Raw genomic sequence first — 24631 nt, 5'->3', positions numbered from 1 at the left:
GATATTCTGTGATTAAACTTATGTGACGATGATGTTTGGAATGTAAAAAAGATTTTTGTGGGGGAAAGGGAGGGCAACCTCTTCTTTTTGATTCTTGTTTCAGATATAAGCATTGAGATATTTGTCTGGAATGGGTAACCTCCTTGACAAAGATGAATTGGTCATTTGAAGGACGAGAAGGCCTTTTGAACCAGTAGAGCCAGGGGACATTCTCAAGAAAAAGAACAGTGATCCATTATATAGAAACCCAGAGATTTCCAGACCTGCAAGATCCACAACTCCAGGCCTAAAGATCTAAAAGAATGTGAGAAGATTCTTGTGGGGAAAATAGGGGGCAACCTCTTATTTTTGTTCTTGTTTCAGATATAAGGATGGAGATGTCTGTCTGAAATGTGTAACCTTATGGAGAAAGATGATACGGTCATATGGAGGACAAGAAGGCCAACAGAACTAGTGAAGCCAACAGACTTCCTTAAGAAAAAGGACTTCTTAAAGAATCAGCCCAATCAGCCAGGACTTCTTGGATACAATGCACGTGAAAATGCAATACTTTTCTCTCTCTCACACACACACACACACACACACACACACACACACACACACTCAAGATCTTCAACGTCCTCATCATTTTTTCTTACATTACCAAAATCTTAATTAGTTGCACAGTTACTGCAAAAAGTAATATTAATGTAATGCGTTACTACGCATTACTGCCCAACACTAGATGTCCGAGACCAATTCTGTCAAGAATCCCCAAATCAGTTACTTGATCCAAATACATTTTATTGCTCATAACTTATTATAAATATTTCCCTTTTGGGCTAATATTTGCCCTTTACATCAGAGATTGATTGTTGGAATCTAAATTCATAAAACATCAGATTTAATTAATAGTCATGGCATGAATTTGCAGAGATAGATATTCAAAGATATTCAAGAAAGAAAAAAATCTACATTTAGTTTGATGTAAATACCAAAACAATGATTAGTGTTATTACCAGACACTAGTTCACAAACTAACTCAGGAAGCACATTTAAGATGGCAAACATTACAGGTTTCTCAGATTAAGGTCAATAAAGTGGAAGACTATATCAGCAGTGGAAGTCTCATTCAAAACTTTAGCTTGTTCTATAGACAAGTTTATAGTCCAAAAAACCTTCCACTATAAACTGGTCAAACCTGATACTGACTTCTGTCTGATTGGATGCCAGTACTTCAGGTGCAACATTAGAAAAAAACAATGTATATATATAATGTTAATGTTTTACAAGAACAATGCAAGTACATTTAAAACTGTTTACACATTAAATTTCATATATTTATTTTCAAGGTAGCTTTCTAAAGATTAGCATGTAAGAGAGATGCATTGGGAATCAGTATCTATCACCACTTAATCGGCTAGTGATCACTGCAGGCAGCTGGTAGTGTACTGGAAAGATGCCATCTGTACATGTTTCCGTAAGCATTCCACTTCCAAGTCTCTGAAATAATTATTTTCATCATTCTGAATGATGATCTCCTGCAGCTCGCCAATCTCTTTCTCCATCTTATTCCTTAACTCTCTTTTCATTTTCTGCAGGGCCTGTTGGAAATGCATACTTTTAGAACAAATTATTTAGGAGAATTAAAAAAAAAAAAAATACTGATTAATGATAAATTAAAAATTATTAAGTCAGCATAATTTGTAAGCAGTATAACAAATACTACCATTACCATACATGCCTTATAACAAATAAATCTGTTATATACATACATATATATATATATATATATATATATATATATATATGCTACACACACACACATCAGGGTTCCCACTCTTTCATGAACACCAGATTCAAGGACTTTCAAGGACTTTTTAAAGCACTTTTTATTTTATATCAAAGACAATAAAGGTGGGTTTTGTTACTGCCAATCTGGACATTATCAAAGACCTACTGTACCCGTGTATATCATTACTGCAGTAGTGTTAAGGCATATACTGACAACTAAAATCTCATTTAAGGGGCATATGATTTTTTTTTTTTTAAATCAAATGAAGAGACAGGGCTGGTACATTGTGTGAGAGAGAGAGGGTTTGAACCAGAGATGCAGTTTGTAGGTTTCTTATTACTGGTTTTAACATTTATTTTACACTGGTTTTAGTTTTCTTTTTTTATGAATCATAACTTGATTAAAAACATTAAAATATAGAGAGAATATTATATACATGAATTTTGCAATTAAATGAAATGAATGAATTAAAGTAATTGTTAGGCATTAAAAATATTCACAATATTCAAAATTATTTGTTAACCACCTGTACAGAGTATCTTCAGGGTTTTTAAAAATTAATTTTAAGGCTTTTAAGACCTTTAACACCTGCACAAAGATGAGTGTTTATGGTAACATCCTAAACCATAAAATGACTGTAAAAACAAAGATTTCAACAACAGTTCAAATAATACAAGTTGACAAAAACAAGTTTTGTAAAAATATATATTAAAAAACATAAAAAAATAAACATTTCAGCCTTTAAATCAGTCAACATTATTAATTATTATAAACATTAATTTAAAATATGATAATATGTAATATTCTAGATGCCTTATTATACAAAAAAAAAGCACATTAGCTTCTTATCAATCAACTGGTTCACATTTACAATGTTGCGTGCAAGCTTATATTGGTAGATCTTTGCATTGGTCTGAACAAAAACGGGAGATGAGCTGAATGAAAATGCAATTTTAATCTCTGACAGTAGATATGAAACAGCAGAAATATATTGGTTTCCCCGGTTACCTCTGTAAACAAAGCAGCACTGCACAAACTACTTTATTAGGCATTATTCATTGGAACTTTGATTAACCAATTTTTAAGTAGCTCAATACTGAGCCAAGCCTCATTAAATTTGCACTTCCCTGGCACCGAGCTAGTTAAACAGCTCCATGCTTCTTACGCAAGCATCATGCAGGGCTGCCTGCACGTGATCACGGCCCATCTGCTCAAGCCGCTTTTTTCAAGTTTTTCACGCTTTCCCCTCAATCAAGAGCGCTATTTTGTTTTGGCTTTGGCAGTGCATAAAGGCCAATTTTTGTAATGGCACCATACTACTATAACAAAATTTAGTTCAAGTTTAATTCAAGCACTTTCAAAGACCTGTTTGTTTTCAATTTCCAGGCCTTGAATCAATGTGTCTGAAATTCAAGTACTTTCAAGAAGCGTGGGAACCTTGATCTATGTAAGCAATAAGGTACGAGAGGCTGTGCTGTATCGTGAATAAGTCATGGCTGAAGGGCGTTGTTAGGCACAACGCGAAGCAGAGTGCCTACAACCCCTTTAGCCATGACTTATTCACGATACAGCACTAGCCTCGAGTACCTTATTGCTTTTATAAAACGGTTACCACACAATACAAATATTAAAGACAAATATGTATCAATGCAACTTTCATGAAGTAAACTTTTTCTAAAAGCCTTCTTTCTGCCGGAAAAAAATAGTCCCTGAACATGAACAGCAACAGAAGTTACATTTTTAAGCCATTAGATGGCGGCAAAGACTGTCTTTATGAGTGTGTCAGTCAGTAGGAAGACTTTTATACTGAAAAGACTGAATTGTTTTAAAAACAGAACAAGATGCTACTGACAACTGCTTTGACTAGCGCTGTTAGTCATGTGAAAACCCCTTAAATGTTAAAAGGACAAGATGATACATCGGACGTTTAAACAGATTTTTTATTATGAACATAGGACTGACCTGAAGGAAAATGCTAAATCTGAATGCAAGTAATAAACTCACTCACTCAATCTTTTTCTCATAACACTCTTCTACATAATATAGTAAGCTTCAATGAACAATATCAATTGAGAACATACAGTTTACGTTGCTAAGAGTGGTTGCTAAGAGTGTTGTATAGTGATACACAGAACCGTTGGGTGAAGCGGTCATAGCCGTGTTTTATCGTGAATAAAACACAGCTATTGACCAATCAGAATCAAGGACAGGAACTAACCGTTATATATATATATATATATATATATATATACACACACATACATACATACATACAGGTGCTGGTCATATAATTAGAATATCATCAAAAAGTTGATTTATTTCACTAATTCCATTCAAAAAGTGAAACTTGTATATTATATTCATTCATTACACACAGACTGATATATTTCAAATGTTTATTTCTTTTAATTTTGATGATTAAAAATATAATCATCAAAATTAATGAGCAAATGAGAATCATAAGGTCAAAGGAACTGCCTGAAGAGCTCAGAGACAGAATTGTGGCAAGGCACAGATCTGGCCAAGGTTACAAAAAAATTTCTGCTGCACTTAAGGTTCCTAAGAGCACAGTGGCCTCCATAATCCTTAAATGGAAGACGTTTGGGATGACCAGAACCCTTCCTAGAGCTGGTCGTCCGGCCAAACTGAGCTATCGGGGGAGAAGAGCCTTGGTGAGAGAGGTAAAGAAGAACCCAAAGATCACTGTGGCTGAGCTCCAGAGATGCAGTCGGGAGATGGGAGAAAGTTGTAGAAAGTCAACCATCACTGCAGCCCTCCACCAGTCGGGGCTTTATGGCAGAGTGGCCCGACGGAAGCCTCTCCTCAGTGCAAGACACATGAAAGCCTGCATGGAGGACTCCAAGATGGTGAGAAATAAGTTTCTCTGGATGCAACAAATAAGATGTTGCATCTTTCCCAAAAAGACTCATGGCTGTATTAGATCAAAAGGGTGCTGAGCAAAGGGTCTGAATACTTAGGACCATGTGATATTTCAGTTTTTCTTCTTTAATAAATCTGCAAAATGTCAACAATTCTGTGTTTTTCTGTCAATATGGGGTGCTGTGTGTACATTAATGCGGAAAAAAATGAACTTAAATGATTTTAGCAAATGTCTGCAATATAACAAAGAGTAAAAAATTTAAGGGGGTCTGAATACTTTCCGTACCCACTGTATATACATTAGGGGTGTAACGAATATGCGTAGTACTCGTACAAAAATAGCTGAATTTATTAAAATGACCCCGTTCAAAAGTTTATGAACCATTGATTCTTATTTTGTTTAAATATCAATTTTCTTCATTTAGTACTGCGCTTTGGAAGCAACAGAAGGTAACTACATGTTTCCCAGAGACAAATTAAGTACAATTTACCTTGATCTTCAAATTCAAAAAGTTTTCACCCCCCGGCTCTTAATGCATCGTGTTTCCTTCTGGAGCATCAGTGAATGTTTGAACCTTTTTTAATAGTTGTGTTTGAGTCCCTCAATTGTCCTCAGTGTGAAAAGATGGATCTCAAAATCATACAGTCACTGCTGGAAAGGGTTCAAATATGCAAAAAATGCTTGAAATCTGAAGAATCTGCAGGACCTGGTGGATTTTTCTGAAGAATGCTGGGCAATTTAACTGCTCAGAACAAACAAGGGACTCATAAACAACCGTCACAAAACAAAAAAAAAACAGTCGTAGATCATCCTGGTAACCACATTAGGAATCAATGGTTCACAAACTTTTGAATGGGGTCATTTTAATAAATTCAGCTGTTTTTTTGTCTTGTGAATTATATGTAAACATCTTTTATGTAAAATATCTTACTCAGGAAAGTACTAAAAAAATAACATGCATTTTGTATGATCTCTCTTATTTTGTTAAAATTTTTCACATTTTCACAGATTCTGCAAGGGGTTCACAAACTTTCAAGTGGCACTGTATATTATGTAGCATATTTTTTAAAACTTTTTAAATATATGTTTTTTATTTGCAAAAAGAAAAAGAATATCTTAGCGATATCTGCTGACGGACACTGTGCTGCGTTGTCACGGGAACACCCCAGCTGAAGATAATGAGGAAATTATGGCACTCCCTTTGCCAAGTGCATTCCAAATGGCTACATACACACATATTGGGATGATCACATAGGGCATAGGGATGATCACTTCCATTTGGAATTTGCCCCGTGAACCGTTCAGTACGAATATGCGTACCGTTACACCCCTAATATATATATATATATATATATATATATATATATATATATATATAAGGGCTGTCAATAGATTAATTTTTTTTAATTGCGATTAATCGCACATTTATCGTGAAATTAAGCATACACCATTTATCTTGTTTAACACGTCCATTTTGCCATCATTGCCTATATCCAGCAAAGTAAACCATCAGATTGAAGTGTGATTTTCACAAAACTGTTTTTTTCAGCTTTTTTCAAGGTAAATTTAGATGTCTTTCCAAAAAAAGGACACCAAATAACCAAATGATATTTAATATAATTCATACATTTATGTACACCAAAGCACCCATAAAAAATAAAATAAAAATAAATAAAAAAATCAACAATGCTTTACAGGTTTTTCAACTATCTAACAATAGTTTTCAGGTACAGAAATTGAACAAAGTAATCAAATATAAAATAACTGCATATAAACTTATTTGAATAATTAAATAAAGATGAAACATTAAGTTACAAAAGCTATTCAGTCAAGAGTGATTTATTTGACTTTTGTCTTTTGATTAACATTAAAAAAGAGAGCAGGAATATTAAACTGCTGTCTCTTTAAGACATCCAAATCCTTCAAAAATCCAGTACACTGATACTAATACACATGCGCTGTCTGTCTCGTTTTTCTCTTAAGACATAACCTACTATGTTTGTTAGGATACTCGCTAAGATGGGCATGTTGACATAATTTTTGTGTGAATTTGTCCGTTGAGGTGCAAGACTTGAAAGAGAATTTGCGCGAGAGTATTTGCGCGCTGTAACGCGGCTCTCCATGAACGCGCTTCGAATGAGCGCGCACACAATTCTCACAGAGCGCGCGAGTTCTCTTTCGCGTCTTACGGATGAATGTTTAAATTGGCAAGGTTTAAATGAGTTTAGTTTAAACAAAGATAGCAACGTGAGATGTTCAGGTTTCACCTGCGCTCGCGCGCTATTAACACCCGGGTGATGACGGCGTAAATGACTGGGCATAGAGCATTCGGCACGTCATTGAACATTTGTTTACAGTGAGTGACTGTTTTGTCCATGTTCTTTTGATCATCGCTATTGGAACATACATTAAAACATACATTAGCCGAATCCGTACTGCGGTCAAGCCAGCCGCGGTTTGAAAATACACGGTAAAGCCAGCCGCCAAAAAAAAAAAAAAAAAAAAAGCGTGAGCGCCTATTACTTTGAATACGGTAATTTCAGGAACAGCAGAGAGAGAACGCGCTTTCAGAGCGCTTGAGTTGCCCAGATGTATGTTTCTTTCTTTCTTTCTTTCTGACATTTCTCCTCTTTCTTTCTTTCTTTCTTTCTTTCTTTCTTTCTTTCTATCAATCTATTTCTCCTTTCTTTCTTTTTTCTTTCTGATGTTTCTTTCTATCTGATATTTTTCTTTCTTTCTTTCTTTCTTTCTTTCTTTCTTTCTTTCTTTCGGTCTGCCTGTCTATCTTTTTTCTTTCTTTTTCAGTATACATACCTCACATGAGTAGATTTTACTGCAGCATTTTGGAGATATATCACATTATTTGACTTCACAGGCCTATAAAGACCTCATTTAAAATAAGTAGAAAAAACTAATGGTCAGTTTCTATAGGGGACGTCCCATACAGTATGCAGACTTCATATCAAACCATTTTACTGCAATATTTTGGAGATGTATGTCATTATTCTTCTCTATACACCTATAAAAACCTAATTTCTATTAAGTAGAAAAAATTAATGGTCAGTTTCTATAGGGGACGTCCCATACAGTATACATATCTCATATGAGTGCATTTTACTGCAGCATTTTGGAGATATATCACATTATTTGACTTCACAGGCCTATAAAGACCTCATTTCAAATAAGTAGAAAAAACTAAAGGTCAGTTTCTATAGGGGACATCCCATACTGTATGCATACCTCATATCTAACCGTTTTACTGCAGTATTTTGGAGATATGCCACATTATTTGACTTCAAAAGGCCCATAAACACCTCATTTCAAATAAGTAGAAAGAACCAATGATCTGTTTTTATAGGGGACATCCCAAACAGTATACACAACTAATTCCTAACCATTTTACTGCAGCATTTTGGAGATATGCCACAGTATTTGACTTCAGAGGCCTATAAACACATTTCAAATAAGTAGAAAGAACCAATTGTTTCTTTCTATAGGGGACGTCCCACACAATATGCTTACCTCATATCTAACCATTTTACTGCAGCATTTTGGAGATATATATATATCATTATTCTTCTTTATACACCTATAATGGTCAGTTTCTATAGGGGACATCCTATACAGTATGCATACCTCATATGAGTGCATTTTACTTAAGCGTTTTTGAGATATATCACATTATTTGACTTTGGAGGCCTATAAAGACCTCATTTCAAATAAGTAGACAAAACTAATGGTCAGTTTCCATAGGGGACATCCCATACAGTATGCATACCTCATATGAGTACATTTTACTGCAGCATTTTTGAGATCTATCACATTATTTGACTTCGGTGGCCTATAAAGACCTCATTTCTAATAAGTAGAAAAAACTAAAGATAGGTGACGTCCATACTGTATCCATAACTTATATCAATCCTTTTTACTGCAGCATTTTGGAGATATGTCTCATTAATTGACTTACCAGGTGTATATAGGCCTCATTTCTAATAAGTAGAAAAAACTAAAAGTCAGTTTCTATAGGGGACGTCCCATACTCTATGCATACCTCATATCAAACCTTTTTACTGCAGCATTTTGGAGATATGTCACATTATTTAACTTCAGAGGCCTATAAAGACCTCATTTCTAATAAGCAAAAAAAAAAAAGGTCAGTTTTCTATAGGGGACATCCCATACAGTATGCATACCTCATGTGAGTGCATTTTACTGCAGCATTTTTTAGACCTATCACATTATTTGACTTCAGAGGCCTATAAAGACCTCATTTCTAATAAGCAGAAAAAACTAAAGGTCAGTTTCTATAGGTGACGTCCCATACAGTATGTATACCTCATATCTAACCTTTTTACTGCAGCATTTTGGAGATAAGCCACATTATTCGACTTCAAAGGCCTATAAACACCTCATTTCAAATAAGTAGAAAAAACCAATGGTCTGTATTTATAGGGGACGTCCCACACAGTATGTATACCTCATATCTAACCTTTTTACTGCAGCATTTTGGAGATATGCCACATTAATCAACTTCAAAGGCCTATAATCACCTCATTTCAAATAAGTAGAAAAAAAATAATGGTTTGTTTCTATAGGGGACGTCCCATACAGTATGCATACCTCATATGAGTACATTTTACTGCAGCATTTTGGAGATATGTCACATTAATTGACTTCACAGGCATATAAAGACCTTATTTCTAATAAGTAGAAAATACTAAAGGTCAGTTTCTATAGGGGACGTGCCATACTGTAGGCACAACTCATAAGAAACCATTTTACTGCAGCGTTTGAGATACGTATGTCACATTTTACATTTACATTTTTGCGTACCTCATATCAAACCATTTTACTGCAGCATTTTTAATATATACCACATTATTTGACTTCGGAGGCCTATAAAGTCCTCATTTCTAATAAGTAGAAAAAAACTAAAGCTCGGTTTCTATAGGGGACGTCCCACACAGTATGCATACCTCATATCAAACCATTTTACTGCAGCATTTTTGAGATATATCACATTATTTGACTTTGGAGGCCTATAAAGACTTCATTTCTAATAAGTAGAAAGAACTAAAGGTCAGTTTCTTAGGTGATGTCCCATACTGTATGCATACCTCATATCAATCCTTTTTACTGCAAAATTTTGGAGATATATGTCATTATTCTATTTTATACACCTATAAAAACCTCATTTCTAATAAGTAGAAAAAAATAATGTTTAGTTTTTATAGGGGATGTCCCATACAGTATGTATAACTCATATGAGCCCATTTTACTGTAACATTTTTGAGATATATGTCATTATTCTACTTTATACACCTATAAAAACCTCATTTCTAATGAGTAGGAAAAAATAAAGGTCAGTTTCTATAGGGGATGTCCCATACAGTATGCATAGCTCATATGAGTGCATTTTACTGCAGCGTTTTTGAGATATGTCACATTATTTAAATTCAGAGGCCTATAAAGACCACATTTCTAATAAGTAGAAAAAACTAATGGCCAGTTCATATAGGAGATGTCCCATATACACACCACATATGAAAACATTTTACTGCAGCGTTTTGGAGATATGTCACATTTTACTACTTCAGATGCCTATAAAGTCCTCATTTCTAATAAGTAGAAAAAAATAATGGCCAGTTCTCATAAGGGATGTCCCGTACTATATGCACAACACACATGAAACCATTTTACTGCAGTGTTTTGGAGACACGCATCTTTATTCTACTTTATTCACCTATAAAAACCTCATTTCTAATAAGTAGAAAAAACTAATGGCCAGTTTTTATAGGAGACGTCCCATACTGTAGGCACAACTCATAAGAAACCATTTTACTGCAGCGTTTGAGATACGTATGTCACATTTTACTACTTCAGATGCCTATAAAGTCCTCTTTTCTAATAAGTAGGAGTTACCCATGGTTGTCTCCCCACTGACGTACCATCCAGAGGAGTATGGTAAGCTGAGATGGCCGCCACATATACCTTCAAGGTGGAAGGAGATAACCCTGATGAGAACTTAAAGGAACTCCAGAATTGTACCAACCCGGTCCAACATACGACCTCTACACCATGAAGCGAACACATTCCACTTCAGGGAATATAGCCTCCTCATGGAGGGAGCTCTGTACTGGAGTATGGTCTCTACTACCTCAATAGAGAGACCTGAATCTATGAGTTGGGCCCCCTCAGAGGCCACGCCCACAGTTTCCACAACTCTGGATGGGGGTAAAGAAATTAGCCCCCCCTGCCTGTGAGAGAAGGTCCCTCCTGACCGGAATCTCGAAGGGAGAGCGGTTGAGGAGAGACATCAGGTCCGAGAACCAAACTTGGCCCGCCCAAAACGGGGCTAACGGTAGACGGACCCTGTCCCGGTGAACTCTCTCCAGAACTCCCGGGAGCAGAGCAATCGGGAAAAGCGTACAGGCGCAGCCTCGGCCACGTCTGTACCATTGCATCCAACCCCACAGGGGCCGGATACGTGAGGGAGTAAAACAATGGACAGTGTGTCGTCTCTCGAGATGCAAACAGATCCACATCCGCTTTCCCAAACCGCTCCCACAGGAGCTCCACCACCTCGGGTGAAGTCTCCACTCCCTGGGCCTCAGCCCCTACCTCAACAGGATGTCTGCTCCCTGGTTCAGGTGCCCTGGGATGTACACTGCTCTGACTGACAGTAGTTTCCCATGGGCCCACAAGAGGATCTGGTGTGCCAATTTGCATAAAGGGCGCGAATGCAGACCCCCTTGATGATTGATGTACGAGACCACCGCTGTGTTGTCCGTGCGGACCAACACATGGTGGCCATTCAGATCTGGGAGGAAGTGTTTGAGTGCCAGGAACACAGCTATCATCTCCAACTGGTTTATGTGCCAGGAAAGGTGATGGCCCCTCCACAGACCCTGAGCCGAGCGACCACTCATGATCGCCCCCCAGCCGCTGAGAGATGCATCCGTCGTAAGCGGACACAGCTGCAATCAGACCTAACAGTCTCTGAAATGGTTTCACAGTGAGTGACTGGCCTAGCTTTAACTTGTTAAAAATGCTGCAGTTAAATGGTTTGATATGAGGTATTCATACTGTATGGGACGTCCCCTATAGAAACTGACCATTAGTTTTTTCTACTTATTAGAAATAAGGTTTTTATAGGTGTATAAACAAGAATAATGACATACATCTCCAAACTTTTGCAGTAAAATGGATTGATATGAAGTCTGTATACTGAAGTTGATTAATGTGACATATCTCCAAAATGCTGCAGTAAAAAGGATTGATATGAGGTATGCATACTGTATGGGATGTCACCTATAGAAACTGACGTTTAGTTTTTTCTACTTATTAGAAATGAGGTCTTTATAGGCCTCTGAAGTCAAATAATGTGATCTCAACGCTGCAGTAAAATCCACTAATATGAGGTATGCATACTGTATGGGACGTCCCCTATAGAAACTGACCATTAATTTTTTTCTACTTATTAGAAATTAGGTTTTTATAGGTGTATAAAGAAGAATAATGACATACATCACCAAAATGTTGCAGTAAAATGGTTTGACATGAAGTCTGCACACTGTATGGCATGTCCCCTATAGAAACTGACCATTAGTTTTTTCTACTTATTTTAAATGAGGTTTTTATAGATCTGTGAAGTCAAATAATGTGATATATCTCCAAAATGCTGCAGTAAAATCTACTCATGTAAGTTATGCATACTGAAAAAGAAAGAAAAAAGATAGACAGACAGACAGATAGATAGATAGATAAATAGATAGATAGATAGAAATGTATTAGATAGAAAGAAAGAGAAATATCAGAAAGAAAGATATCAGAAAGAAAAAGAAAGAAAGAAAAATATCAGAAAGAAAGAAAGAAAGAAAGATAAATATCAGAAAGAAATTTCAGAAAGAAAAATATCAGATATAAAGAAAGAAACAAACAAACAAACAAACAAACATACATACATCTGGGCAACTCAAGTGCTCTGAAAGCATTCTCTCTCTGCTGTTCCTGAAATTACCGTATTCAAAGTAATAGTTGCTCACAGTTTTTTTTTTTTTTTTTTTTTTGGTGGCTGGCTTGACCATGTATTTTCAAACCGCGGCTGGCTTGACCACAACGGTGAGATGTCTTTTTTCAGTTGTTCATAAACATAGTAATGGAAAAAGTGTCATTACACTGTATTCAGCACGAACTTGGCTACCGAGCAACATGTATGTACATGTTTGTATTTTTGAAGGAATAACGTTTATGCACGGTTAATGAAAACAAAAAACTTAAGTCACTGAAATAAGGCCACGAAACTAATATTATATATGTGTTCACAAGACTTCTGGGTATTGGAGGTTGTAGACTAGAGTTTTTGCTTCAAAATGATGTAAAAATTATCCTGCCTACTCGGTCATATAAAACAATATATTGATTTAAATTTTGTAAGACACTTTTTGTCAAGAAACACAGTATGCGTGAAGGCGTGAATCTTCACGAATAATGCTGTGATTCACACCTGAGAAGACAAAGACCTGCATAATGACCCGCATAATGAGCCCTTTCAGTCAGGAAGGCTATGTGAAAAAACCCTCTGATAACAGGATCATATCAGCTGTATTAACGTAAATATAATGTCCACTCTTGACAGAAAACATGATTTTTGTGATCTCATGCATGCACGTATTATTGCACATGTGAAGAAAATTTTGTATAGGCCTATTATAGTTTAAATTACAGTACCAGTCAAAAGATTGGACGCATTAGCCTACTATTATAATGTTTTTAAAAGAAGTCTCAATTCTCTAACCAAATAATGGTTTTCTATTTTAATATACTTTGTTAATGTGCAGTTGACAAACTATGCATCATTAAAAAAGATCTAAGACTCAAGCTTCACATTTTGACCTCTATTTTACTCTTATAAGTGACTGTAATTTGTTAATAGCCTATGCGTCAGGAGTTATGAATATGAAAAACGGAGTCGTTACCTTTGACAAAACAACATCCATTAGGGCTTTTAGCTTAAAAGCATGCACATTTGGAGAAATATTGATGGATTCTCATATGTTTATGTCAATTTTCTATACAGAGGAGTAATATTTATTCAATATTTATTGTCATCACTATGAGCGCTGGATACTGTGTTTTCAATTCATACTTGCAGTCGGAGGGCGCTCTGTACACATTTAGTCCACAAATGACTCAGTGAAGAACAGGCATACCATGTGACATTCCAGGAACTAACAGAGGCTTCCAGAGATCGCTAACCATGGCTATAACATGCAGATAAACACTTTTGAAGATAATAAGTACACGATTGTGATGATGTATACATGTATCGCCTCAGAATTTGCGTCTGAATAGCGCTCGCTCCGTGGGCGTGGCCACATTAGTGGATAATGAGCTGACTCACAGACGTCTGACATGTCTCTCTTTTCATTCAGATTACATAAACAGAGAATTTTTGTTTTCAATTTGACTTACATGATTTAAAACCTGACATTTCAACGTTTCTTTAGACATAAGTCTAATTTTTTTGTGATTAGTATTCACTAAGCTACAGTTCATTTTCTGAGAACTATCAGATTGGACTTCGTTCAGAGGGAGACGAAAGATCACACATCATGTTAGTTTTCTTTATTTTGCAAAAAGCACAACATTGTGAGTGTACATACTCTGAGTGTACACAAATAAAAGAAGATATTTCACAGATTAAAATGGTGTATAACTCTTAATTGTATGTGCAAAATTGATGGAGTATTTTGAGTCTCTTTCATACTGATAAGAAAAAGCAAGGTGGTATCGCTGGCACGACCAGCCGACCTCTGAGTGTTAACAATCGCTCCAGCGGCCTCGTTTAGCTCCCACAACACTCGGTCCTGCTCTGCTTCATACTATAGTAACATTATTAATCGCATCCATGAACATGATTTCTTCCCAAGTCCTATCCCGATTCTTATCTGCGATCCCATCGGACTTATGATAGCTGCCTGAATCATAATAAAGCACTGTTCGCTGTTGGCCAGAGGAGAAATGGCCCCCCGACTGAGCCTGGTTTCTCCCAAGGTTTTTTTCTCCATTTTAACACCGGTCTGGTGAAGACCACATTTCCCAAGATTCCGTGCTCAAACTTGGCGTCATCAAGCTACGCCTTTGTTTTGAATAGGCCTTTAGCGACCTCTGGCGAACAGAAAATTTTACATATTGCACCTTTAAATAAATGCAGCCTTGGTGAGCATAAGAAACTTCTTTCAAAAACATTAAAAAATTTAAGGTAACACTTTATTGGTAACACTTTATAATAAGGTTCATTAGTTAACATTTGTTAACTACAATAGTTAACATGAACTAATAATGAACTGCACTTCTACAGCATTTATTAATCTTTGTTAATGTTAATTTCAACATTTACTAATACATTATTAAAATCTTGTTAACATTAGTTAATGCACTGTGAACTAACATGAACAAACAATGAATAACTATATTTTCATTAACTAAAAGTTAACGAAGATTAGTAAATACAGTAACAAATGTATTGCTCATGGTTAGTTCATGTTAGTTAATACATTAACTAATGTTTAAATAATGAACCTTATTGTAAAGTGTTACCACTTTATTTTAAGGGTCCAGTATAATGCATTATTAAACATTAATTAATGATTAACCTGTTCACAATTAAGCATTAGTTAAGAATGAACACACTAGAAATTAATAATTAACTTTACATTTTAAGGGTCCTGAATTATGCATTAGTTAAGCATAAATAAATTAGTAATTAATGATTTACTTGTTCACAATTATGCATTAGTTAAGCATGGACACAATAGTAATTAATGATTAACTTAACATATAGTAGGGCATATTGGTCATTATTTCCAAATTATTGAACATTTGAAAGATACACATTTATGCTATAAATAAACAAAAATAACCTAGTAATTAATGATTAACTGAATGTACAGTAAACGCCTTTTAGTCATTATCTACAACTTAATAAGCCATATATTATTTTTTGTGTAGTGATGTAATTATATTTCTGCGCCATTCTATTAAGTTAACTAAACAATAAGCTAGTAATTATGTTTAATTACTGATGGTTTTGCAGTTATAAATTGCTAAAATAGTATAAAGGCAATTTGACCCCCAAAGTGAAAGGTATATCCACATTAATTATGACACTTATTGGGAGATATTCAAGTTTATTGATCACAATAAGCCAATAATTAAGGCCAAACTGCTATTAATACAGTACTAATAAAGGCAATTTGACCCCCTATTCTAAAATGAAAGCTAAATCCTCAGTAATTATGGCATTATTGAGTGATATTCAAGATTATTGACAAGAATAAGCCAATAATTAAGGCTAAACGGCCATTAATACAGTACTAAGACAATTTTACCCCTAGTGTAAAGTAATAGTTCCCTTTCGAAAGGGAACTCAACACTGCGTTTGAATACGCTATGGAGGAATGTCATCACGTGAACCGGTGTCTGAAAGCAGTATCAAATCTCACCAATCCTATTGGCTGGCGACAGCCTGTGACGTCATAATAGACGTGACCCAGAAGTATAAAGGAGTGCCTAGAGAAGCAGTCAGTATATTTTCGTCTTCAGGGACTGTTCTGTCTGATCGCGATTCTTCGAATCTGGTAAGAATATTTAAACCATGTCTAACAAACGCTTCACGAAGTGTGTGGATCTGTGTCCCAGGTTTCTGACACCTGATGACACACACAATCTGTGCGTTATCTGTCTGGGAGAGGAGCATGCACGGACAGTGCTTGAGGGTGCTGTCTGTGTAAATTGTGAGCGTCTCTCTATGAAGACGCTCTGCTCGCTCCTGGCCATCTTCTCAAGGGAAGAAGGGCCGACATCTGTGGCTGGTGGTTCTGGTCCCGCTCGTGCTGAGGCAGAGCGGCAGCTGAAATCATGGGGCTCTCCAACAGCCCCCGCGAGCCTTCCATTCCTTCCTGATCTACATGTTGAGATCGAGAAGGCATGGAAGAATCCATACTCGGCTCGTATTCACCGCCATCAGCGGGCTAATTTCGCTGATGTTGAGGGATTGAGCCAGCATGGGTATGTATCGATGCCCCCTATTGACAAGACGTTTGCGAACTATCTCGTCACAGGGCGGGCCCCGACGCTGAAAGCTCCAGTCCTGCCTTCCAAGCCCCTTAAGATGACTTCTCGTTTGAATGGCAGGGCATACGCAGCAGCTGGTCAGGCTGGTGCTGCTTTACACACTATGGCAGTGTTACAAGCTTACCAGGCTGACCTGCTGAAGGATCTGGATCAGGGGCAAGGTCTGTCCCCTGAGGCGGTAGAAGAGCCACAGATCTAGCTCTCCGGGCCACTAAATAGACTGCTGCCTCGTTTGGAAGATCGATGGCAGCAATGGTGGCCACGGAGAGCCATCTGTGGCTGAACATGGCTGACATCGGGGGGAAAGAGAAGGGCTTTCTCCTCGATGCACCAGTTTCACCCTCTGAACTTTTTGATACCTTCGGCCAGGCGGTGGTGGGAAAGTTCAGAGAGGTGAAGGCATGCTCGGCAGCGTTTAAAATCTGCACACCGCTCAGATCTGATACTGGGCCCAGACAGACAGGAGGTCCTGGTCCGTCCCGATTCGAGAATCGGAGACAGGCCCAGAAGTCCAGTGCGGCCTCTCGGGCACCTCCTCCTCCTCGGAGCAGGTCCCAGAGAAGGCGGGACTCCAGGAAGAAGAAGCAGGATCTGAGGGAGGTGATCAATCACAGATGCCAGCAGGGTCAGTGATTGATTTCCTCTCCATGAGGGTAGCTACATCTACCCTCTCCTCTCTTCTTCCACCTCCTGAGTAATGGTTGATTTTACCCAGGTGCTTCTTACATTCAGGCTGAGGGCCGGGCCCATGATGAATATTTTTCTGATGGCTCGCCTTGTGGCTTGATAGTGAAGGGGCTCTTTCAGGCTTGAAAGAACCATAGATTCCATCCTTCTATGATGGTAAGTCTTCATTCTTCGAGCCGCAGGGAGTAAGCTGGTATTAAAATATGTTGACCTTAGTCTTCCTGTATAGCTTTTTCCTGGGTGTGTAAAGTAAAAAGTAAGGGGATTTAGGGCCCTGAAGTTCCCATTAGGTTGGTTATTTTTGTGTTGTTTATATGGCCACCTTTACAGCCACCATATGGTAGAGTAGCTTTCTCCTCTGGTTATAGCTAGAGTTTGTATTAGAGATTGTCACTCTTTTACTTCAGATAGATCTATGTTAAGAGTCGGCCACCTGACATTGTTTGGCTTGGGTTGAGCGTTGCTCCTCTGAGCTCTTGTTTTTAGAGTTTTCGGAGTTGCCTCCTCTATATTGAGTTTCAGAGGTTGAATTTAAGCCCAGGCAGATCTATGCTTATGTGTGGCCTTATAGGCCCACAGCTATAGCTGGCCTAGTCTAGAACTAGGGTTTAGGTGATATACTGAAGCATTTCACACTATGTATTACTACCCCTGTCAGAAGAGAGTGTAGTTTCCTAGTTCTGGCCTCCTCTTATCAGAGTTGTCAGGCCAAGGCCCGTTACCCCTTTGGTGTAGGTGCTAGATTATAGCAGCTAGGTAGCAGGCTATTGCTAGTTTTCCTGGTGCCGTTGTCCCAGGTGGCAGGCCCCTTATCACTCTGTGAATAAGAGAATGCTAGTGATGCTAGGCCCCACTTTTCTAGAACTTTCATTCTTTGTAAATTAGTCTTTTCCCCTGAACCCCTTGAATTAACATTCAAGCTGGGTGAAACAGTGTTAGCTTTCATTAAGCTCCTGTTCCCTAGGGTTCAGTACAGATATTTTCTGTCTTGGTGAAAAGCGTCCGCCCTTGAAGTTTCAGGGCAGTATGATTGAAAGGTAGAGCATTCCCCTGTTTCTCAGGGTTGTTAATGCTTTAGTTCTAGATTTTGCCCTACACTATGTGAGCCCAATAACTCTATTGCTGCCACAGGTTAGCACTTGTTTCTGTAGTAGTAGGCTTTGTTCTAGCCTCCTTCAGAGCATGGTGACTAAGTTTGTACTCCACTTGCTATAAAGGTGAAAATTGTTTTTTCTGAGTATATGGCCTGTTGGAATGCATAGGTTTAACACTGCCACAAGTTTGATTGTGTTGTTGGAGTAGAAGGCTTTGTCTTGGGCCTCCTTCAGTATACAATACCTTGTTGTTTCACAAGTTTGTTGGTAGATGTTTAATTAGAGTTTTGCTCACTTAAAACTAGCACTGCCACAGGTTTATGCCCGTGATCTTTGAAGTAGTAGGCCGGTGCTGGCCTCCTTCAGAGCATGGCAGCGTTTTCATTTGTACTCCTCTTGCTGTAAGTGTAAAAATTGGTTCTTACTGAGTACATTGCCTGTTGGAATGTGTAGATTTAAGCTCAGGTTGAGTTAGGTACCTCACTTGATTTTTTGGTTCTCAGATTACGCTCCCTTGTAGCTTAGACACTGCCACTGGCTGACGCCTGTGTTTTCTGGAGTAGTAGGCCATGCTTGGGCCTCCTTCAGAGCACGTTGAGTACTTTGTACTCCACTTGTATTAAGAGTTAAGTGGTTTTCTGAGTACATTGCCTGTTGGAATGTGTGGGACAAATTTAAGCTCAGGTTGAGTTAAATAGACTATCAACCTCACTTGATAGTCTGGTTCTCATTTTGCTCCCTTAGAACTTAGACACTGCCAAGAGCTGACGCCACGTGTCTTTCTGAAATCGCAGGCCTTGTTTGGGCCTCCTTCAAGAACATGATGGCATAGGTCTGTACTCCTATTGCTTTAAAGAGTAAAAAGTGTTTTTACTGAGTACATTGCCTGGCAGAACTTAGCTCAGGTCGAGTTAACCTCACTGGATAGTTTGGTTCTCAGATTTGGAAGCTTAGGAACACTGCCACCGGCTGATGCCTTTGTCTTTCTGCTATAGTAGGCCCTGTTCAGGCCTCTTTCAAAGCAGAGTGGGTAGTTTGTACTCCTCTTGCTTAGAGAGTAAAATGTGTTTTACTGAGTACATTGCCTGTTGGAATGTGTTGAATTTGGATTTAGCTCAGATTGAGTAGTTAACCTCACTGGAGTGTTTGGTTATCATATTTGGCTCTCTTAGAGCTTAGATACTGCCACGAGCTGACGCCACATGTCTGTCTGGAGTCGTAGGCCCTCTTTTGGGCCTCCTTCAGAACATGATGGTGTAAGTCTGTACTCCTCTTGCTTAAAGAGTAAAAGGTGTTTTACTGCTTGTCGGATTGTGTTGAGGTAGACTGTTATGTGGGCACTCTACAGTCTTTTTCTGCTAATTTAACTCGTTTCAATCTGGACGAGTTCCCATGTTTGTGGGTGCTTGCTTTACCAGCAATTAAGCTGTCTTAAGTGTGTGGCCTTCACAGGCCACCCTGTAAGCTATCCCCTCATATCTGGGTATCTTTTAAGCAGATTAAGCATGTAGTTTCACATGTTTGGCCTTTTGCAAGGCTGCTGTGATTTATTTCTACACTATGTAGAACTACGTCATTTTGCAGGCCCCCTCTTGGGCCTCCATGAGTTTGTGCCTACAGTATGGTTTACCTGTTAGGTCGAGCCCAGTTCTCCCTTCGCTTGAAGGGCAGTCTGCATATTACTTAGCTCCCTAAGTCTGGTCAGTGATTGAAGGCCTCCCTGAGGCCTCCCTATTTAAGATCAGCTCCTAGGCTGGTTGTACTCCCCTTGTATGGGTCCCTCTAGAGTGCACAGCCTTCTTAGTGCAAATAATCAGGCGCTGAGTAGATCCCAGGATTGAGCAGAGTGTTACTCCCCTCATTGTTAAGGGTAAAAAGCGCTAAGCTGAGTCCTGCTCTCCAACATGCCCGTCTCTACGCTCTGGTCTGAGTTGGTTACTGCCTCTTTGCAGTCACTCTTACTGGATATCTTCTCTGAAGAATGTGAATTGAGACTCTGTGTCCAGACAGGTCGTTGGCCAAGATTAGGTTTCCGTGAGACCAGGTCGGCCTCCCTGGTGGCAATCAGGGTCGAGTACATTCCCCTGACAAGTGACTGGCTAGGGTTCCTTCGGGCCCCCTGGCTACATTCCCTTAGAGGTACCCTCTTTTCTCTGAAAAGAAGTTTGGTGCCAGAAGCCTTTGAGCGGCCTTGGTAGGCCTTCTGTGGAAGGCCTCTTTGAGGCTTGGGCTGTTGGCCATAGGGCATAGTTCTACATCTATCACTGACAGCATATGTGTGACCCGTAGGGGGAGTGGTTCTGGCATTTCAGTTGAAATTGGCTTCTCTAGGTGCTCCTTTATACTTCCGGGTCGCGTCTATTATGCTGTCATAGGCTGTCGCCGGCCAATAGGATTGGTGAGATTTGATATTGCTTTCAGACACCGGTTCACGTGATGACGTTCCCCATAGTGTATTCAAACGCAGTGTCTCGTTCCCTGTTCTCAGGGAACCATGGTTACATACGTAACCTGAGACGTTATATCCTCAATTAAGGCACTTATTGAATGGTCTCATTGTTATATAAGTATTAATACATAACTTTTACAGACACAAAACATACTGTTTTTGTACGTTTGGATAAATGGTGAAAGATACATTTTAGGCAACATTTAAACGTAAACATAAATTAATTTTTTTACAGCAAAAAAAAAAAAAAAAAGTAAAATTTACTAATCTTTTATATCATAAAGATATCTGTATAATTTCGCTTTTAACATTTTATAGATAAATGTTTTATCCCTAAACCTAAACATTTTATAGAGAATACGTTATGGACAGAAATATTTAGAGAAATGACAATTTTAGTAACACAATAGCATTAAAAGGATATTTTAAGCCACTAAATCCACTCAAACCTCTAAACCTACCCATAACCATTTCTTAAAAATATGTAGTTATAAAAAAACAGAGACAGAAAAGTGTAACTTAATCACAATAATTTCTTTATTAAGAAAATGTCAAAAGCACTACCAATAGTAATCCGAATGACGATGTATTTCAGTCACAGTCCTCTCTGGTGATATATAATAGTTTTGTATCAGGTACAGAGCAGAATTTAAGTTACTAATCCACGAAAATGGTTTTCCACTTCTTTACTTCACGGCACGGCATGTCGCAATATGCGATGAAGCAGGCGAGAGCGTGTTTATTATAATGTCTATGGGCGAGAGCCAATGAGCGTTGATATCACTGCCGTAAAACGTGTCGTGTCAAGCTTTTTGAGGTGGCAGTTTTTGAATTCATATCATAACGATCGTGAGATTTGTTTACGGTCGCTGTTGAGGATGGAGATAAAGATTGCTGGATAAAGAAACTAATTTGGATCTGTTCCTCGCAGTCGTATGGATTCTAAAGATGTGGTTTACAGCGGATTAAATTTATGTATTCTGTGAATTTATGATGCGTTTTGTTGTATTTTCTAGTCCTGTGTCTGAGAAAACGACTTTTGTGTCCCACGGCGAACAAAATAAGTATTACGTGATAAATAATGGTTAAATGATTACAGAAATGTTATTCATTTTAAGGTTTTAAAGTGTAGTTTTTGTTTAACGTAATTCTTTGAAACGAGTTTGCAGTGTAAGTCACGAACAGAGCAAAATGTTTTTACATTTAATCATTTTTAGTGCTGTCAATATTGTACGTTTCAGTGTTGTAGAACCACACTTTCCGTAAAAATACACATCCTCGTGAGATCACGTTGCAGAATAACTAAACAAACCAATAGTGTAAATAAGAACCTATCTCTAGAATAAGAGGTCAAATTGCCTTTATTAGTACTGTATTAGTGGCAGTTTAGCCATAATTATTGGCTTATTCTGGTCAATAAACTCGAATATCACTCAATAAGTGCCATAATTAATGTGGATATAACTTCCACTTTAGAACAGGGGGTCAAATTGCCTTTGTTAGTACTGTATTAATGGCAGTTTAGCCTTAATTATTGGCTTATTGTGGTCAATAAACTTGAATATCACTCAATAAGTGCCATAATTAATGTGGATATAACTTTCACTTTAGAATAGGGGGTCAAATTGCCTTTATTATACTATTTTAGCAATTTATAACTGAAAACCATCAGTAATTAAACAATTACTAGCTTATTGTTCAGTTAACTTAATAGAATGGCACAGAAATATAATTACATCACTACACAAAAATAATATATGGCTTATTAAGTTGTAGATAATGACTAAAAGGCATTTACTGTACATTCAGTTAATCATTAATTACTAGGTTATTTTTGTTTATTTATAGCATAAATGTGTATCTTTCAAATGTGGCTAATATGCCCTACTATACGTTAAGTTAATCATTAATTACTATTGTGTCCATGCTTAACTACTGCAAAATTGCGAACAAGTAATTAATTAATTAATAGTTTATTTATGCTTAACTAATGCATAATTCAGGACCCTTAAAATATAAAGTCAATCATTCATTACTAGTGTGTTCATTCTTAACTAATGCTTAATTGTGAACAAGTTAATCATTAAGTAATGCTTAACTAATGCATTATTCTGGACCCTTAAAATAAAGTGTTACTAAATTTAATGTTTCCAAACTTTTGACAGGTACTGTCAAATATATTATCTTATATATTATAAGATCTTGTTCTACAATATCATGTGGCATTCTCTACAGTTGTAATGAAAAGTTGAAGACTCCTAGGCAATATTGGACTGAAACAAATAATACACAAACAGGTGAAATATTCATTTCCAGTTCTTGGTTCATGAAGTCAGCACACACTCACCTTTTCCTGTGCTTTCGTACGGATTTGTATGTCTTGCCTTTCATGGGCTAAGGTTTCAGCCAATAAAGAAAACTGCAAAAGGACAAAAAGTACTTAATACATTACACAAATTACTGTATAGGGACAACATAATTTGAATCAAAGCACTAAATATGTGAAAATGAAATAACAGTGTTGTAATTGTATATACCTGATAAGAAGTCACAACACATTAGCTGAAAATATGTATTAATATTTCAAAAAATAATAATTTATTTCTGAAAAGAATCAGTTTGTGCACGAATCGGACACCGTTTTTGCGTCTCTGATCATGTGACGATTTCTTCATTTTAAAATAAGGAGTAACGATATGTTTTATGAAATGTAGTGGAGTAAAAAGTATGACCTTATGCTTTGGAATGTAGTGAAGTAAAAGTAAAAGTTGCTCAAAATAAAAATACGCGAGTAAAGTACAGATACAGATACTTCGTTACTGTCCACCACTTATTTAGAGACCAGAACAACATTCTTCAAAATATCTTCTTTTATGTTCCACAAAAGAAGGAAAGTCAGATTTGAAAATGTGTTTTTTTATTTATTTATTTATTTTTTATGAAATGATACTCTAAATAAGAAACAAACTACCAGTAGGTGGTGGTAAATTTCTAAATGAGTAAATCATTATATATATAAGGATTAATTCATTCTTGATTCGTTAAAATGGCTGATTCATTCAGGAATGAAGTAATGGCTCTCTATGGGCCATTGAATCATTGGTTCACTCAATTGATTCGCTCAAAACACGGATTCATTCAGAAACTAAACACTGCTTTGTGTTGCTTGGAGACCGCTCTGCTCTGGCTTCATAGGTAATATTTTCATTGGCAAAATTAGCAAAAAAAATATAACACAACATTAACTTTTGATTTAACTGCTGTATAAAATCAATATCACATTTGCACTCGTGCTGTTTGGGACAAAAACAGCACTCGTGTGATACTGTTTAAAGTCCCACTGTAGTCAATTATTTTATCCCTTAAAACTCATCTTTAATCACCAAAATTACATATTTAAACATTTTTTCCAGTGAAAATTTTTTCTTCACTTCATGCCTTAAAATAGCTTGAACGTAACTCTACACCCTTGCCTCGTTTAATATACATGGATCAATGAATATGCAAATTAGCCCCATCTCCACTCACTCACGCCAGGTCAGAGAGTCTACTGTTGCTGTAGCGACGAGCAATTTGTTGTTTGTGTTGTGGATATTTAAGAAAAAAGC

At 37.3% G+C, this 24631-nt stretch overlaps 1 protein-coding gene across 4 annotated transcripts in view; it reads right to left on the bottom strand.

The window, feature by feature from the left end:
• Window positions 1–762: 762 nt before the first annotated feature.
• LOC127513802 (centrosomal protein of 95 kDa-like) overlaps window positions 763–24631 on the bottom strand; it is a 221996-nt gene continuing 198127 nt past the window's right edge. For all 4 annotated transcript variants that reach the window (XM_051895858.1, XM_051895859.1, XM_051895861.1 and 1 more), the window contains 2 exons: window positions 23371–23442; window positions 763–1583 (listed from right to left, as the gene is read on the bottom strand). In XM_051895858.1, the coding sequence (XP_051751818.1) occupies window positions 1407–1583; window positions 23371–23442 (249 nt within the window). In that variant the 3' untranslated portion in view covers window positions 763–1406. The remainder of the gene's footprint in view (window positions 1584–23370; window positions 23443–24631) is intronic.

Source organism: Ctenopharyngodon idella, chromosome 6, assembly GCF_019924925.1.
Source record: "Ctenopharyngodon idella isolate HZGC_01 chromosome 6, HZGC01, whole genome shotgun sequence".
In the NCBI taxonomy this organism is placed as follows: Eukaryota; Metazoa; Chordata; class Actinopteri; order Cypriniformes; family Xenocyprididae; genus Ctenopharyngodon; species Ctenopharyngodon idella.
Note: the sequence above shows the minus strand (reverse complement) of the source record. Positions and strands in the feature narration are given on the sequence as shown.